Raw genomic sequence first — 19446 nt, 5'->3', positions numbered from 1 at the left:
ACAAAATAATTCATCCCCACACAGAAATCTGCAGAACAAAACTCCATACGAGGTGTTGTTTGGGGAAAAACCGAGATTGGGTCTGCAGAACACCTTTCTGCCTAAAGAAGTTGCAGACGTGCTGACGACAGAGGAAGAGTTGGAATCTGCCATACGAGAGATGACAGGGACCGAGGAAGTTGATGACGAGGCCATGGCCATGGCCGTACCAGAGATAACAGGGCCAGAGGGAGTTACAGACGAAGCCATGGCCATACCAGAGTTGATAGGAGCGGCAGAACCCGTTGCTCAAGACGTTATGGCAGTAGACAAAGAAGAAGATGTGGCTACCAGTGCAGATTTAGAGACTGGAGTTGAGGAATCAGCACAATCCGATTGTTCCCAGGCAGATCCAAGATCTCAAGAAGAAGAGAATGACAATATATCTGATGACCCCACAGATGACACACACACACAGACACACACACACAGACACACACAGACACACACACACAGACACACACACACACACACACAGACACACAGACACACACACACAGACACACACACACACAAACGCACGCACGCACGTACATTTAACTTGCTACTGCCGATTTCGCGTAATGGGCAACTTGCCCATTACGCGTAATCGGCTGCCAATTCCGCGTTATCGGCTGCCGAATTCGCAAAATAGGCAAGTTTTAGAGGCCTTTACGCGATTTCAGCTAAACACTGCCGATTTCACGTATTGGGCAGCGTTTTGCCGATTACGCGAAATGGGCAAATATGTTGCCTATTACGCGGAATCGGCAATTACGTGAATTCGGCACGACATATATATATATATGTGTGGGTGTGTGTGTATATATATTCGTCCTTTTTTCTGCGTCTGTGTGTATATATATATATATATGTGTCTATGCGCTCATGTAAACCTGTGCGTGTGACGCTGTGCGTGAGCGTGCATGTATGTTGGAATGGCTGTGCGTGTGTATGCATGGGTGAGTGTACTTTTAGAGATGCCTATCGCTTTCTCAGTTCAAGCTGAAGAAAATCCGCACCAAGCCGAATCAATGCACAATGGCCTTTGGAGCGACATCGCTGTATTGACCGGAGTTTAAATGTGAAAATAGCCATTGAGCGGCGGACAAAAACGGCGGATGAGAGATAAGCAGGGAAAACAGTACAGGATATTCCCCTCGGTCAAGGTATTGACCCCACAAGTGCATGCCAACGGATGAAGATAAAAGTCGGTTAAAGGAATACCACCCCACACCCCACCCTACCGCGCCCTGCCCTTCCGCCGCCCAACACATCGTGACTGTGCTGAATTGCCCTAAGGGGCTCCGCTCACATATGTCAACACTAGACCATGTTTTTACTTTGCATTGTATACTAAAAAAATTTCTCAACAAAAAGAAGCGACTGTTTTGTGCATTTGTAGACTATGAAAAAGCGTTTGATAAAGTTCGCCGTGCATTTTTATGGGAGAAATTAGTTAGTTCTGATGTTAATGGGAAGTTTTTAAAAACTGTAAGAAATTTGTACGAAAATGCCAAGTCTTGCGTTAAAGTTAATAGTGAGTGTTCTGGATATTTTCCCAGTTTGTGTGGAGTTAGACAAGGGGAAAACTTGTCACCGGTGCTTTTTGCTCTATTTTTAAATGATCTAAAGCCTTTTCTGTTGGAAAATATTAATGGTTTACAATCTATGTCAAGAGAGGCTATTGTGGTTGGAATGGATGATACTGATGTAAATGCTTTGTTTCAAATGTTTTTATTACTGTATGCGGATGATACTGTGATCTGCTCAGAGTCTGAAAAAACCTGCAAGAATGTTTGAACAAAATGCACGAATACTGTTTAAAATGGTGTCTAAATATTAATGTAAACAAAACGAAAGTTATAGTTTTTTCCAGAGGTAAAATTAGAAATAAACCAAAAATTGTTTACGTATTAATGGCAATTTAATCGAAGTAGTGTTTGATGTAATGTACTTGGGCCTTAAGATTAATTATAATAATACACTTTCAGTCGCACAGAAGAATCTATATGATCGTGCCCCAAGCTAGGGCAATGTTTGTTCTTTTGCGTACTTGTAGACAATTGTCACTGCCTGTGGACATACAAGTTGACCTGTTCGATAAAATGATTGCTCCAATTTTACTATACGGATGTGAGGTATGGGGTTTTTGTTCCTGTGAACTTGCTACTAAACTTCAATTGCGTTTTTATAAAATTGTTTTCAAACTAAAAAAAATCAACTCCAAATGCTATGATATTTGGTGAACTTGGAAGATATCCACTAGATGTTAATATGAAATGTAGAATGCTTTGCTATTGGTATAAACTGATTAGTCCTATTCATAAAAATAAACTTTCAAGTATTGTGTATTGCTTTATCAACAAGATGATTGAATCTAATTGTTTATGTTATATTGAAAAAACCTTAAATGAAATTGGTCTCTCTGGCCTTTGGACTTTTCAAGAAAATGTTCAATACTCAAGCGCATGGTTTAAAAGGAAAGTAAAAAGAAGCTTGTATGACCAGTATATCCATAAATGGTTAACAGAAATTGGAACAAAAAATATGTTTTGGAACTATCGAATGTTTAAATATATTTTTGCATGTGAAGAATATGTCACACACCTGCCATATCAGCAATGTGTTTCAATGATGAAGTTTAGAACATTAAACAAAAATTTGCCTGTACAGAAAGAACAATATCTTAACATCCCGAGGTCAGAAAGAACTTGCACCAAATGTGTATCACAAGACATAGGTGATGAATTCCATTATTTATTTGTCTGTGATTTTTTCAAAGAAGAAAGAGCTGAGTTGTTACCACCTTACTATTGGAAAAAACCTAATGCACTTAAATTTAAAAAGTTGTTTGCTACTAAGAAAAAGAAATTGCTAAAGAATATTTTGGACTTTATCAATAGAATTTGTAACAGTCTTTCATAATCTTTTTACTTTTTTATTTTTGTATTTTACTACATTAGCATATATCATGATTGTGTTGATTGTATTTATTGTTCAAAATGCCCCCATGGGTTATGGACTAATAAAACTTGAACTTGAACTTGTAACTTCAGCAGGACCGACGACACACTGCATATTATCCCAGCCCGCTACATGAAAGGAAAACAGGCCAAGTACTCGTCATAATCCCTATCGCGGCATATATAATAGGCAGTGCGTCGTCTATGCCGCTGAAACTGCGCAGGTATATTCTGCCCATAAGGGGCAAATTACACCTGCGCAGAGTCAGCTTGGTTTCTTTTCAAGTAACATGTGGCGGGCTGGGAAACAAACAGAATTAATTACCTCAATAATCTGCAGGGCGTCGTCTGTGCCGCTGACTTTGCGCAGGTGTAATTTGCCCCTAAGAACGCACAGCGGAAAGGACAAGTTCGGTTAAGGTTACTGTGAATAAAACGACAATTTCAGTCGGATATCCCCCCTGGTGCCGACACGGAGCCTAAGTTTCACGCCGGATAAGGCAAAGCCGATTGAGAGAAAAAGCCAGGTTACATTGCAAGTAAAGTTACATTGCTTCTCGTGAAAGCGACTTTCCTCACCACCTCAGACAGTGTGAGGAATATTAGCATATCTGATCTGGCCAGTCTTTTACACGGGATATTATCATCTCTGAGCTGGCCTGGCTTTTACACGGGATATTAGCATCTCTGAGCTGGCCAGGCTTTTACACGGGATATTAGCATCTCTGAGCTGGCCAGGCTTTTACACGGGATATTATCATCTCTGAGCTTGCCAGGCTTTTACACGGGATATTATCATCTCTGAGCTGGCCAGGATTTTACACGGGATATTAGCATATCTGAGCTGGCCAGGCTTTTACACGGAATATTAGCATCTCTGAGCTGGCTACGCTTTTACACGGGATATTATCATCTCTGAGCTGGCCAGGATTTTACACGGAATATTAGCATCTCTGAGCTGGCCTGGCTTTTACACGGGATATTAGCATCTCTGAGCTGGCCAGGCTTTTACACGGGATATTAGCATCTCTGAGCTGGCTACGCTTTTACACGGGATATTAGCATATCTGAGCTGGCCAGGATTTTACACGGGATATTATCATCTCTGAGCTGGCCAGGCTTTTACTCGGGATATTATCATTTCTGATCTGGTCAGGCTTTTAACATGGGATAAGACCATCATGCCACTTGGCCACATATCAAAAATCAACACCCTGACTGCTTGCCGTGGGGAGTTGAATTTTTTCTTTGATGTAAAAGACACGTACTGGTTTCATTTCCAAATACAAAAATTCCTACTCTGCATCGGGAGCACCCAAGTTGTTGATATTTGGTATGTGACCAAGTGGTGTGATGGTCTAATGTCAGCCAAAAGTCTGGCCAGATATGAGATGGGGAGTCGAGGGGAACGGCTACAATTTTGAACATGCAGCCCAAACTCAACCGTCCCTACCGTCCCTACCGACCCTACCGTTCAAAGCAGTTCCGTTAACGATCATTTACGTTCCATTGCGGTTCCCTCCCGATCCCTCCCGTGCCCGCACCGTTCCTTGGTCGGAACGGGAACGGGACCTAGAACGGTTGTGTGGAATGGGGGTATTATGTGGGCTAGCGGAGGGCGTTTTGAATGATTTAAACAAAATCAAAGCAGCTTTTATCTATAGTGCTAAGAAAAGTTGTTCAAGACGATTATTATCATTTGTGTCAAAAGGGTGCTATCCCTAATCGTTTTTGCTCTACCCTGGTAAACCGAATGTTAACAAATGAGCACGAGACAGAACCGATCATGAACCCTGACAGAGAAGATGAATACTGTACGTTCGAAAATGTGTTTTATGGTGACTTTGAATTGTTGATGATGAACCACACAGTAATATTAATTCGGACGAAGTTTCATCACGGCGAGTGTCCTTTCCCCACTGACCCCCCTCTCCTCGTCACCCTCCCCCTAAAGTATTGAAATACAACTGCTTTAACACCTTAAAACGGTGACGACATCTAGTGTAAATATTCGCTGCATTTTGTGAATTGGACCTGCTTTCCACGTTCTGAGTTTGTTGCTCAACGCAGAAATGTTGATTTTGTCAAAAATGATGAAATGAGGTTTCCTGTATTTTCATTATAATGGATGTCATGCAGATCCAACATATTCCTCTACTAAGTAAAATCTACGTGAACGAAGATTCATGATTGCAATCTGAAATAATTGTTGGGTCAAGCCTTGGACAATAGAGACGTTACGCTCTTTACGAAGAAGAATGTACGTCTACGAAGATCCATACTTCACATTTCTTCTTCTTCTTCTTCTTCTTGGGGCGGGGACATAGCTCAGTCGGTAGCGGCGCTGGCTTCAAAACCAGTTATCGGCGTGAATTTCAGGGCCGGATCTGGGGGGGGGGGGGTTCCTGGGGTTCCAGAACCCCCCCCCCCCCCCCCTGGCCATCCAATGTACCTCTCAGAGAACAAAAAATGTGGACTTTGGACCCCTGCCTTCAGTTGGAACCCCCCCCCCCCCCCCCCTCAAACGAACTTGGTCCGGCCCTGGGTTTGATCTCCTTGTTCGGCGAGGGATTTATTTCCCAGCATTTGTGCAGACTCTCCTCGGTGTCCGAACACCCCTGTGTGCACGCATGCGCACGATATAGAACCCAAGTTCACAGCGAAAGTCTCAGCTTGGAAACATGAATACACGCATGCAGGGGGAAAAAAAGGGTACCGCCGTGTAATGTATGGCAGCTCGCTTTCCCTAGGGAGAAAGCAACCCAAATTTCCATGAGGATAACCTCACAGAACTATATGAAATCTTATCCTTATCCTTCTGCGTTCAATGGCTGAAACTCCCACGCACACTGTAGATTGTATTAGGTGTTTATTAGTTGTTGTGTTGGGTTGCGTCATTAAGACATTTCCTCTCCGCAGCCATGCTTGTATCTGAAGAAAGCTATGATTAAAAGGCTCTCAAGAAATCCAGCTATCTGCATGTTACCTTGCAAGAATGAGAACCTTACACACACTCGTGTTTTTTTTTATACGTGTATGACCGTTTTTACCCCGCCATTTAGGCAGCCACACGCCGCTATCGGGGGCTATACTTCCAGTCTGAGGTGGTTGTTCGTCAAGCCTAGATGAAGAAGTTAATAGGCCCTTTTCGTATAATATTATTATTCGAGGTTTGGCGCAACAATCGTCCCAAACTGGAAGCATGGATCTAAGTGGACGTAGATTCATTTTCTTCACTATATTGTCCGAGGCTTGGCACAAAAACAATCTAAGAATGAAACAAGTCGCGTAAGGCGAAAATACAACATTTAGTCAAGTAGCTGTCGAACTCACAGAATGAAACTGAACGCAACGCAATGCAATTTTTCAGCAAGACCGTATACTCGTAGCATCGTCACTCCACCGCCCGTGGCAAAGGCAGTGCCAGTGAAATTGACAAGAAGAGCGGGTATTCGTTGCGCTAAGAAGGATAGCACGCTTTTCTGTACCTTTCTTCGTTTTAACTTTCTGAGCGTGTTTTTAATCCAAACATATCATATCTATATGCTTTTGGAATCAGGAACCGACAAGGAATAAGATAAAAGTGTTTTTAAATTGATTTGGAAAATTTAATTTTGATAATAATTATTATATATTTAATTTTCAGAGCTTGTTTTTAATCAGAATATAACATATTTATATGTTTTTGGAATCAGCAAATGATGGAGAATAAGATAAACGTAAATTTGGATCGTTTTATAAATTTTTATTTTTTTTTTACAATTTTCAGATTTTTAATGACCAAAGTCATTAATTAATTTTTAAGCCACCAAGCTGAAATGCAATACCGAAGTCCGGGCTTCGTCGAAGATTACTTGACCAAAATTTCAACCAATTTGGTTGAAAAATGAGGGCGTGACAGTGCCGCCTCAACTTTCACAAAAAGCCGGATATGACGTCATCAAAGACATTTATCAAAAAAATGAAAAAAAGGTTCGGGGATTTCATACCCAGGAACTCTCATGTCAAATTTCATAAAGATCGGTCCAGTAGTTTAGTCTGAATCGCTCTACACACACACACACACACACACACACACACACACACACATACACTGTACATGTACACACATACACCACGACCCTCGTCTCGATTCCCCCCTCTATGTTAAAACATTTAGTCAAAACTTGACTAAATATAAAAAGTACAGATCTTCGTGGAAATAAATTCTTCTTCGTTGCGAACATAGCCTCTTCATTGCCCAAGACTTGACGAGGTTGTTGTTGGAGCAACACTCTCCCCCATCAATAGATCTTCGTGGGATAGATTCTTCTTCGCAGCGAACCATAACTGTCTTCTTCATTGCCATACACTTGACGAGGTTGTTGTTGAAGTAAAATTACTTCACCCATACAATAGATCTTCCTCTAGGTCTACATAGAGATTCTTCTCCGCAGAGAACCATTATCTATTTATTGTCCGAAGCTTGACGAGGTCGTTGCGAAGCAAGGTGCATTCACCCGTTACTAACAAATTGCCAAGGAAGCTGTGAAGACATCAAAAAGGTAATGTTTCGCTCTATCACCTCTCTGGAAACTTATTACGTGGAGGTGGAATGGTAAGAGGAAATGGTGGCTGTGGTCCCACAGTAGATCAATTGGCAGAAAATCCACGGTCTGAGCCCCGCAGGCATGATTTTCCACAGTACTAGCCACCAAACCGGAGGAAAAAGATCTATTATTTATCTGTGTCGTTCGGCTCAGAAATGACACCATGTGCAGCAGAGAAGTAGATAGGTCTGGCCGGATAGTGTGTTGCAATAGTCTATGTTTTGTCTTTTGTGGTTGCTACTCTCTGGTATACGAGAGCGTTGTGTGTGTGTGTGTGTGTGTGTGTGTGTGTGTGTGTGTGTGTGTGTGTGTGTGTGTGTGAGTATGTCTGTGTGTGTGAGGGGGTCGTACGTGTGTGTGTGTGAAAGGGGGGTCGTACGTGTGTGTGTACAACTGTGGGTGCGTCTCAGAAACTGAACCTTTTGTGTGTGCCATAATCAAATTAGCCCACAGTTGAAACATACTGAATTTTAAATCATGATATTGGTATTTTTGAGAAGTAAAATGAATAAAGAAATAATACAAACAAAACTGAGTATTTTGCATGATTATTATGAAGGTTGTTTTGCGAAAAAAATGATTGGATGCGTGAAAAATGGAGGTCTGATCTGTGACATGAACCATCAACTAGTTTTGCACCTCACTACAAGAATCGTTTAGAATGTCCAAGGACTGCTATTCTTGTTATGTGTGTTTGGTTTAAGTGTACTTGACAGTTGAAATGTTATTTTGTCCACAGAATTGTTTTTTTAAACGAAATTAATCGCTTGAAAGTTTGCCATCACTTTCGTAACATAGTTTTCCACACGCGTGCAACAGCAACAAGTCCTAAATTTGAACTTTAGAATTTGCATATTCATCTTCAACACGATCTTGACATGAAAGGGCATAGAAAATCGCTAAGCTAAATGTTATTTAAGTATTATTTTCTCAAAATTGCATCTGCAAACTAAGTTGAAAGTTGCGCAATATGACATGCTTCTTCAAAATTCAGTTACGATGGTGAACGGTTTTGCAAAGAATGTTCAGAGTTTTGAAGAAAGATTAGAACTATTTTGCGCGTAGTCACTTCCTTAGAGGTGCGGGTGACTACGCATGCGCAGTTACAGAGAGAAATAGTTCAGCTTCCAGCAGCGAAGAAAGATTTCGAGCATGTTTCCGAAGTCTGTGATTTTGTTACGAAAGTGATCAACACCCAAGGTTCTTGAGAAAAGGTGAGTTTTTCCTGCTATGATATTCTATGAAGTGAAAAATTAGGCTAAACATTTGTTAATGATAGTTTTTCTTTCGATTAATATTTTGTGGGTGTAGATTACATTCTGTGTGAGACCTGTTTAATGAAAGTGATGTTTGTGCACAGATGACTTTGAATTCAAAGTGATAAAAAAATCTTATACTTTTATTTTATTAATTAGGAAAAAACCCACAGTAAACACCAAGTTCCAAAGACTTTCGGGCCACGCCCTTCTTCAGTGATCTCTCTGACTTTTGCTTCACAAGCAGGCTCAACAAGCAGCCTGGAGCTGGAGAGTGCGACGGCCACTCCTTTCGGTCGTTCTTTTGGGTGCCACAGACCGACATCCAGAGGGACAGAGGTCGAGTGGTCAAGACACTCAAAGGCACCCGATCTCTGCACAGCATCAGGTGCGCGGAGCCAAATGTGCTCTGCACACGACTGCTGTCATGCTTTTGTGTTGCGTGCCAGTCTGGGGTGGGCGTTTGCTCGAATGGTCGTGAGGCAGGAAATTGGGACAGGCAAGCCCTCCGACCTGAACTTCCCCAAATTCACAACCCCCCATTGCTCAACAACCAGCCGCTCCTCGAGTGCCACCCCTTGCTCAAGCACCAATCCACGCTGCTCCTCCCCCCGCTCAAGCACCGATCCCTGCCGCACCTCAAGATCTAGCCCCGGCTGCACCCCAGAATCCAGCCCCGGCTGCAGCTCTCGCTTGTCATCAAGTGACGCCCCCTGCTGCACCTCTTTTGAAATAAATTAATTAACTGCAAGTGGCAACTGTTCTATATGTAACCAATGCCTTTGGTTTATTGTCTTAACAATTGAATGAACCACTTTTGAACATTTGCATTCTTCATGTCAAACCTTATAATACATGTCTGGTTGTTCGTTTCCGAGTTACGTCGGTGATGAACTTTTCATTAATTTTTCTCTCTTTTTTTGGCAACGTTTGATTGATTTTGTCCTGCTTTTTTTCTTTCTGTTCCTGTTTCAGTGTTTGGCATTTTACCTGAGAAGAATCTGGTTGCAAAATCAGCTTCATTTAGTAAAGTTTGTGGGAAAAAGCAGAAAAAGAGGAAAGCGATTTTTTTTTTAATTTTTTTTTTTTACATATTTAGATCTTTTTGTATCGTATTATTGATATAAGCAGATTCGCGATCGTCGATAATGATTTTTCATGGTGTTTTTATATTTTTAAATTACAAAGGAATTGATATGTAAGACAGTTTCAAGCGAGCTATTATTCGCGGCTGTATTTACTGTGCAAACAACTAACTATGGCAAAAGCGGTGTCACGTGATAATCAACCGTTTGGTTTCGGCGCTCATTGGAGCTGACGATTTTTTCTGTAACCAGTTGACAGTGAGTGATGAAACCATATATTACGGTCTCCTTCCGGCAGCAGTCCCAAAATTTCGACTTGTTTTGACCTTAGCCGATGTCTTTATCATAACTGTGAAGAACAGAACGGAGATCACTGTCGAAGTCGGCCAATCTGCAATCATTTTCGTCAGTCTCGCGAACACTGATCTCAAATTTAGATCAGTGCTCGCGAAAAACATAATTATATAGGAGATAACTCTGTATTTTTGTTTTGATAGATTCGCGTAGGACTGTAGCGTCCGGTCAAAGAGACAACTGGCAATAGCCGTGGAGCGATGCTTATCAGAATGGACTGGAAGTTGTTGCAATGATGAAACCTGCTCTGAGTTTCAAGAATGCCCCTCTTCGCAGGCGTCACATTCATAGGCGGGTCACCCACAAGTAAAGTTAACAGTCTGTAAAATGATGTAAAGAACGACCACCATCACTTCATGAGACGCGGTTAAGAAGCATCCACAAGGATTTAGCCGTGCGGACAGGTCACTACTCTGAGCTCTTTGTTCTGGTGATTCTCTCATGATTCTCTCGTGATTGCGTTATCTCCCAGCGATTGCACTTCTGGGTCTGACAGAGCGCGTTAAGTGGCTGGAGGTAGCCTTCTATACCAGAATGACGTAGTACTAATGGGAACCTGGCATTGGTCCTGTACTGCCAATTACAGTCTGTCCAAAAATGATTTAAAATAGTAAGTACAATCTTACGGTGTATTCACTTGCGCGAGTTTTTGTGTGAAGTCAGGTCAGGATCAGATCAGGATCGATACATTGCAGGAACCTTTTCAGGTTACCATCGCAACGGAATCCAGGTCATGGCTTAACCTTGCTGGTATCTGGAAGTTTAGCATTTGTGACGGGTTATGAACCCTCGGTGATGGAACCAGGAAGAAGGAAAATAAAGCAATACATTCACTTGTTGGTTGCGACATTTTTGGTCAGGTCATCACATGTCACATAATGGTTGTTCACCATGAATCGGTTCCTTATAGTATACACTTTGCAATTTTTGGTCAGGTCATCACATGTCACATAATGGTTGTTCACCATGAATCGGTTCCTTATAGTATACACTTTGCAATTTCCCGGAAACACCTACATGGTACACATGGTGTCACATTGTGCAGCTACAATAAGTCTATTTCACCAACGCCTATGATTAAAAGCCCACTCCGCCTCTTAAAAACAGGACGCCTCACCATCTCAGACCTGGGGCCAGTTTCATAAGATAGCAGTGAACCGACTGACAGTCGATCGACTGCCCAGTCGATCGACTGTGGTTGATCGCCGGGTCACCGAAAAGCGCGTTTCATGAGCGAATCACCGTCACCCGCGGACAACCGCAGTCGACCGACTGCACAGTAAGCCGAATGGCCAAGTCGATTGTTAAATTTAGCAACATTACAACTTCCGCTTACTCATTCGCACGTGGAAATGGCCGATTTCGAAGAAAAAACTAGTCTCGGCCCGCTCAAAATAACAATGACCGAGACTTTCAGTAATTGCTTCGCGTGACGTCTAACCCTCTTACGCCATAATGTGACGTCTTCAAGACATAACCCTGACTTGTCTCCTGGATTACTGCGTCATGATAGATACATTTCGAAGAACAATCACAAGGTTTGGCTCACAATCCAAAAAAGTGTGAGCATTCTGCCATTGACTGTGCGGATAATTACATTTATTTTCGGTTTACCGCAGTAAGCCGAACACAGTGTTGGGGGGAGAGCATCGCCGTGTTTGGTCGACTTCCGGTGAGACGACCCGCAGTCGGCCGACTGAAATTTTGTTCGTGAAACCCGATGACGTCGGATTTCTGTGGTTCTCTCGGACAACTGCAGTTGGTCGACTGTGTTTCTGGCTTATGAAACTGGCCCCTGGTCAGGCTTTTACATGGAGTGAGACCATCCCTCTCATTGGTCATATACCAAACCTGAAAAAGATGGGTGTTGATTTATGGTATATGACCAAGTGGAGAGTTTTTTTTTATCCCATGTTAAAACCTTGCCAGATCCGAGACTGTGACTGAGGCGTACTGTTTTCACGAGGCGGAGTGGGTCTTTAAGGAAACACAGTATACCTCATTCAGAGCTTCTTAGTCTTGCAAAGTCATTAGTGTTGGCCAGCGGGCTGGACAAGGAGGGCTCAGAAACCCTTATTGATTATAACGTTCAGCGACGAACTTCGACGCAGTTTTAAGGCGTGAGGGTCACCCAGATTGTCGGACCAAAACTGTTATTTTTTTTATTCAGTCACTTGCAATCAATGAATTGGCTTGATGTTTGGTAGTTTTCTTCAAAAATCATTATATTTTCAGAAAACATCAAGTTTGAATGTCTAAATTAAGTAGAACAACTGAAAGAATTATTTCGTTGGTAACAAAATGGGCAAAATAAACCTTCAATGCACTCTTGGGAAAAAGTATGTGTCCAATTGAAAAATAAATTGGCACTCATATTTAAAGCATCATTACCTACATTATGTTCTAAAAGCTTTCTGTTTTGTTGGAAATTTTCCTTTTAGTAGCATTAGAAAAGAATACTATAATTCTATATATTATTATGATATATCACACAATCAAACAAATTATATATTTTTGATTATCAGCTTTATTTTAGAACAAAATATAGCCAGTCAAGTGAACATTTGATGTGCAAAGTTTCAATGGAATAGGTGAATATTTAAAAAAGTTGATCATGCAGACAGTGTAGCTGCTCTGTGATTTCGCGCGAACTTTCACCACATAAAACAGCAAACAGTTCAACATCTATCAGTCTATGTCCTTTAGGGGGGGTCATCAAGAGATTAGAATTAAAACTATCTTCACTTGAGCTACTGTCTGATTCATCATCTGTGTCAGACTGTTCTGAGCAGTTTTTGGAATCAAATTCATCATCAGAATCGATAATTTCATTATTTTTATGGCGAATAATGTCTGATATTTTGTGCGAATGCCACGTCAGTGACGCTGGAATTGCCCTATAAAGAATTCCACACAATTTTCACAACTCGTTATAAAAACTGCGCTCAGTTTAGATTGTTAGGTGTGTGTGCATGCTTTGTGTGTGTGTGCATGCTACTGCTGCCACAGAGAGAGAGAGAAAAACTGGAAAAAGAAAGAGTAGGGAAAGGCAGCATTCTAATTCAATTAGCTGCCACGGCCCAGTTTCCCTCCGCCACTACTGCGTATTGTTTAGGTATCATCTGTCCGAGTCTCTGATAACACAGGGGTCAAGTGGAGGTGTCTCCAGGAGAAAAATTCCTGCTGATGTTCGCCTTTTTTAATTCCCACCAACCTAATTTGAGCACTTATTGCAAGAAAACTATGTATGCTAGAGACAAAATGTAAACTGCACATGAAAATAGAGATATTGTTCTAGCTTTTGGCAACATCATAATTTAGTATATCTGAAAAACGATTTTTTTTCCAAATTCTGGGTGACCCTAGCTTACGCCTTAAACGCGTCGTACTCGATATTAAAGGCACAGTAAGCCTCCCGTAAACCATCACAGAGCTCCCCGAGCGTCTAAATACAGTACAAGCATACTTCCATTTGAACGCTCACCGAACGGGAACATCCTGGCTGCTTTCTGTCGAGCGTGAGACATTTTCAAAGAATTTATTTTCGTAGACTTGTTCCGTTAACAACAACGGCGCCTCGTTTTTGCGCTAGACCTAACTTTTAAAACTCTAAATAATAAATTGACAGCTTGTTACACAAACATTCTTTAATCATAAAAGAATTCGTTTTTCATCAAGACAAGATCAGAACAATTCGAAGTTGTGAAAGTTTAAAAAAAGAAAAGCCCGGAAGCAGGGTCACGCAAGGGTCGTAGCAGACGACGGCCGGTTTATCAGTGCAAATCGCCGTTCCTCTCAACAGTCAAAAGCCATCGCTAGAGTTCTTGTGAACCACAGCCGTTGTTTCGTGCATAAAAAAACCGTGCTATTGTAGATAAGCTCACGTCGAGTCGCATTCAAATGACTAACTATGACGACTGCATTGTGAAAAGGGAAAACTGGATCACACGGGTTCACGATGGCTCAGGGGTAAGATAAACCACGCAAAAATAAATTCTTTGAAAATTGTTCGCTCTTTACGGAGGGCACCTAGGATGTTCTCAATTGGTGAGTGTTTAAATGAAATGGTGTTTGTACTGTGTGTAAAAGCCTGACCGTATCTGTGATGGTTTACGGGAGGCTTACTCTGCCTTTAATAGCCAGATCTAGATGTGGCACTTTTCAGTACGTGTACGGGAACGTGTACGGGTAACATCATCAAATCTAATTTTTACGTCACGCGTTTTAGTATGCAAGCCAGATAGGCCTACCGTGCATCCCCCCCAGGGGTTGGCAAGACTGGTCTAGAAATGATCCCTAGAGTATCCTGAACACGAAACAAAAACTTTAACAGCAAAAAGTTGGGATGCTTAGGAGTTACAGCCCTTGACGTAAGGGTACCCTCTTGTGCGCTTACTGCGGCCGTTCGAAGTTTACTGTGAATCAGCTGCTGTAAATGAACAAGAAATCATGTTCTTTTGATCCCAATTTTTTTAATTTAGTTGTCAGTGAACCTGGTAGAACCTTGAGTAATCTCTGTTATTGGTCAACAGTTTGGCATCAGTAGTGCCTGTGTCACGATACGAGATTACCCCCGAAATGAGTTTACCCTCCGAAGTTCCACTTTGTACAAAAGTAGCAGATATTCTGTATAATTTCGACTGTTAAACAGTATAAATCGGCTCTAAACGACATTGTGGTAGCTGTAAAGACATCGCAGTACAATAGTGCGTCTCCATTGATTAAAAATTAACAAAATATTACTGCCCAGGTCGGCCATTGCTTGCAACATGTGCCGCCATTGCTCGTCTTCGCTAAAATTCCAATTTCAAGGGCTTTGTGGACTATTGTAACCTGTGTTGTATCCACAGGTACGACAATGTCGTTCATAGACAATTTATACCGTATAACAGTCGAAATTATTCAGAATATCTGCTACTTTTGTACAAAGTGGAACTTCTGAGGGAAAACTAGTTACGGGGGTGTCTCGTGACACCTGCCTTATGCATTCTGATTTTTCGCGGTTCACATAGGATTTCATTTCTTGTACACTAAAATTGGAGATCAAGTTGTCTTGTTTGATGTGTTTTTCATAAAGTAATATGTGTCGGTTAGCATCAGATCATGGTTCTGGGCTGTCAGACATCATGTTGGAAGCTGAGCTCATCACATCTGTTTCTTTGAAAGGAGTTGAGTCTGGGAAGCAATATGACCGAGCACTGCACTGCCACAAGACGATGCAGGAATGCCTTGAACGCTTGATGCTAGCGAGCTACCTGAAAATGACAGGAGAAGACAGAGATTTTCCCCAGATGACCGAAGAAACCATGAACTTGCTTGCTGCAACAAGAGGAGCCTCCACGCACGACACTGTCGCACAGCTGCTGGATGACAAAGGCACGAGTGACTTCTTCAGAGACTATGAACAGTATAGAGAAGATGTCAGGCAAGGAAAACACGGGAAAACTCCCCAGTTCTGGATGTCCTATATGGACCACATCTGGCATGTACTGTCTCTCTTGTATGCTGTGAAAGCGAATGACTTTGAGTTGTATGCCCAGTGCTTATTGGCGATGCCTGATCTTTTCTTCAGCTTTGGGGGACAAAACTATGCAAGGTACCTCACCTTCTTTGGACTCTTCATCGCCAACATTGAGCTCTCACACCCAGGTTCCACCGAGCTGCTAAAGCAAGGGGCATTCAGCGTGGCAAGGTCTTTCATTCCTGGCAACAGATGTGCCGTTGACAAAACGATGGAGGAGACGTTTATGCGCAATGCGAAGAGCAAAGGAGGAGCAGCCGCAGCTGGTGCAGGTCTCACTGGAATTGCTTCAAACTATCCAGCCTACCAAAAGTGGGTGAGGACAACCCACCAAAGAACAAAGTACATGCAAGTGACTATGGACATGGCTGGAATGACAAAGGATAGTGAACTGGACACTCAACACCGTGACCTTCGTCCAACAGAAGTCACCAGGAGTGAAAAGAGTGTGGCACGAACACTTGCTGCAGTAGAAAGCTTCACCAACCCGTTTGAGGTTCATGACAAAGAGAAACTGATCATGCTGTCATCAGGTGCCACAGAAATCGAGAAGGATGTCCTACGTGCAGAAGCAGCAGGCAGAAGCGAGAAGGAGAAGTTCATCACTGAGAGACTAGAAACCGGAGAACATTTCTTCGAGCCAGTGAAACGTCTCAAGCTGAAAGTCATGGCAGACACGTCAAAAAGAGTCACACTCAAGTCAACTCAAAACAAATTGACTGAATATAAGCACCAAGGAAATGTGGCCTTCCAACTTCTCGTGAAGTCTCAGGAAGGCGATCTGAAAGAGCTCATGACCTATCAGCTGACTCCAGTCCCTTACAGCCTTGGGACAGCAGACAGTTATTTGGCTAAGACTGACAAGAGCGCTGCTTTTCACTATCTGACGAAGACTGTGGAAGACGCTGTCCCCCCCCCCCCCCCCCCCCCCCTGTTGATGAGACTCTAATGATCATCGATGGCAATGCAACATTTCACGCAATGCAACAAGTTCCTCCCAACTTTCGCCAGATCTGCCAGAAGCTCTACGACATGGTACCACCAGAAACTGACTTTGTATTCAGCACCGATATGTACCAAGACTGTTCTGTGAAATCCATGGAGCGAAAGAGAAGAGGGTCTGGTGACAAGATCATCCTGACCAGCAGACTGGAAGGCATTTCTGGCTAATGAAGATAATAAAGTGCAGTTCATTAAACTGCTACTGGATGTCTGGAGCAAGGATTCCTTTGCTGAAAAGCACAAGGAGAGAAACGTCGTTCTCGTCTGTGAAGGGCAAGCATTCAAGCTCTCATCAGCTGATGGTAGAAAGACTGAAAAACAAGAACTTCATTCCTTGTCGTCTACCCAAGAAGAAACAGACTCGCGTGTCATCCTCTACTCCAAGTATGGACAAGATCAAGGGTACAAGTACATTCGTGTCAAGAGTCCTGACACAGATGTATTTTTCATCCTCCTGAACTTTGCCCCTCAGCTAGACGGTGTTACAATCCTGTTTGACACGGGCAAAGGCAACAAGAAGCGACTGATTGACATCAGTGACCTAGCCAGAGGACTTACACAGCCTTTCTGCACTGCACTGTTGTCTCTCCATGCTTTCACAGGCTGTGATTCAACCAGCGCCTTCAAGGGCAAAGGCAAAGTGAAGGCTGTGAAGGTTCTGCAGCAGAAGCCAGCATTTGTGAAGACGCTCGCTCAGCTTGGCAACACGTGGGACATGCAGGATGAAATAATTGATGACTTGGAGTCCTTCACATGCTGTATCTATGGCAGGTCACGATTCAGCAAGGTTAATGAGCTGAGGCATCACTTGCTGAAAGAGAAGTGTGGCGAAGAGGTGGTAAATGCCAGTCAGAATGTCGACTTGGCTACTTTGCCACCTTCTCGACGCAGTCTGAAGCAACATATTCGCCGCTGCAACTATCAAGTGGCCATCTGGAAGCGAGGTGACCAGCCTGTGCCAGACATTCCTAACCCCACAGAAGGTCATGGCTGGGTGATGAACAATGGCATTTTAGAGCCACTCTGGACAGAAGAGGAAGAAGAGCTGACCTTACCCCAGACTGTCATTGACGATCTCCTCAATGATGTCCCTGACTCAGATGCGGAAGAAGAGGAAGACGACACAGAGTGCTTCTTGCAGAATGGCCTGGATGACTCCAGCTCAGAAGACTCTGATTAAAATTAGAAACACTGAACAATACTTCGTGTGATTGCTTGTTCATTTACAGCAGCTGTTTCACAGTAAAATTTGAACGGCCGCAGTAAGTGCACGAGGGGGCACCCTTACATCAAGGGCTGTAACTCCTATGCATCCCAACTTTTTGCTGTTTAAGTTTTTGTTTCGTGTTCAGAACACTCTAAGGAACATATTTAGGCAAGTCCCGTCAACCCCTGGAGGGGTGCATGGTAGATTTCTTGTTCATTTACAGCAGCTGATTCACAGTAAACTTCGAACGGCCGCAGTAAGCGCACAAGAGGGTACCCTTACGTCAAGGGCTGTAACTCCTAAGCATCCCAACTTTTTGCTGTTAAAGTTTTTGTTTCGTGTTCAGGATACTCTAGGGATCATTTCTAGACCAGTCTTGCCAACCCCTGGGGGGGGGTGCACGGTAGGTATACTTGGCTTGTGGACTATTGCCAAGATCTGCAGTCTTGGTGGGAGCAAAACAACGTAGGATTTGGAATATTGGAGAAAAAAATGAGTCACGGGTGACGCAATATCTACACGTACACGTACAGGTCTTTGCTACACGTTCGATCATCTAGAACACTGTGATTATGCTTTCTCCCACTGATCACGAGAAGGCCTGCAACGTTTTCTTTAAATGTTGTCAGATGTACCGAAGGCGACTTAACTAATGCATACAGTGACCTCAGACAATGTCCGCGTAGAACTGACCTGTGGTCAGTATAGGCAAGTCAACTTCAACACAACAGGCAGCTCTTGAGGAACACACGACTTACAGTATGGACGGTTTCTTAAAATCCTAGCAATATAAGGCAAGAAATGTGCGAGTCGATTGTATGACTTAATTACTAACTGACTGACTAACTGACTGACTAACTGACTGATCAAAATGGCCACCTTGGTGAAAGGACCATTCGGCCTCACAGGAGATTTACATCCTTTGACGAAAACAGCAATACTAACCTCAGAACTCAGAACTTTATTGCACAAAAATAAAGGCTTTAGGCTTAGCCTAATCTTCCAACCTGTCCTTCTAATATAATGTCATCTGACGACAAGGCTAAAACAAAAACAAACAACAAACAAAACATAGCAGCAATGCATCGTTAAACGGTGTCATAAACAGGCTAGTTTTAAGAAGAAGGGAGAGGCGGTCAAGAAAGTAGGCATTCAGATTCCCTTCACATGCATATAAAATGAAAAACCGTAAGCGCATTGCATACACAATCAGAATACTCAATAAACAAGTCGCGTAAGGCGAAATTACTACATTTAGTCAAGCTGTGGAACTCACAGAATGAAATTGAACGTAGTCCGCCGCTAGTGCAAAAGGCAGTGAAAGTGACGAGCCTGTTTGGCGTGGTAGGGGTTGCGCTGTGCTTCATAGCACGCTTTACTGTACCTCTCTTCGTTTTAACTTTCTGAGCGTGTTTTTAATCCAAACATATCATATCTATATGTTTTTG

The 19446-nt window shown here is 42.7% G+C and overlaps 1 protein-coding gene across 1 annotated transcript; it reads left to right on the top strand.

The window, feature by feature from the left end:
* The first annotated feature begins 15207 nt into the window (after positions 1 to 15207).
* LOC138962897 (uncharacterized) lies at positions 15208 to 16921 on the top strand. The gene has a single exon (XM_070334862.1). It carries the CDS (start codon positions 15350 to 15352, stop codon positions 16736 to 16738), a length of 1389 nt encoding a protein of 462 aa, XP_070190963.1. The 5' UTR covers positions 15208 to 15349; the 3' UTR covers positions 16739 to 16921.
* The last annotated feature ends 2525 nt before the right edge of the window (positions 16922 to 19446 follow it).

Source organism: Littorina saxatilis, linkage group LG1 (assembly GCF_037325665.1).
Source record: "Littorina saxatilis isolate snail1 linkage group LG1, US_GU_Lsax_2.0, whole genome shotgun sequence".
Classification (NCBI taxonomy): Eukaryota; Metazoa; Mollusca; class Gastropoda; order Littorinimorpha; family Littorinidae; genus Littorina; species Littorina saxatilis.
Note: the sequence above shows the minus strand (reverse complement) of the source record. Positions and strands in the feature narration are given on the sequence as shown.

Bases quoted from the DNA above. Each gene is read 5' to 3' on its own strand.
- LOC138962897 (XM_070334862.1), top strand. From the start codon at position 15,350: ATGTGTCGGTTAGCATCAGATCATGGTTCTGGGCTGTCAGACATCATG.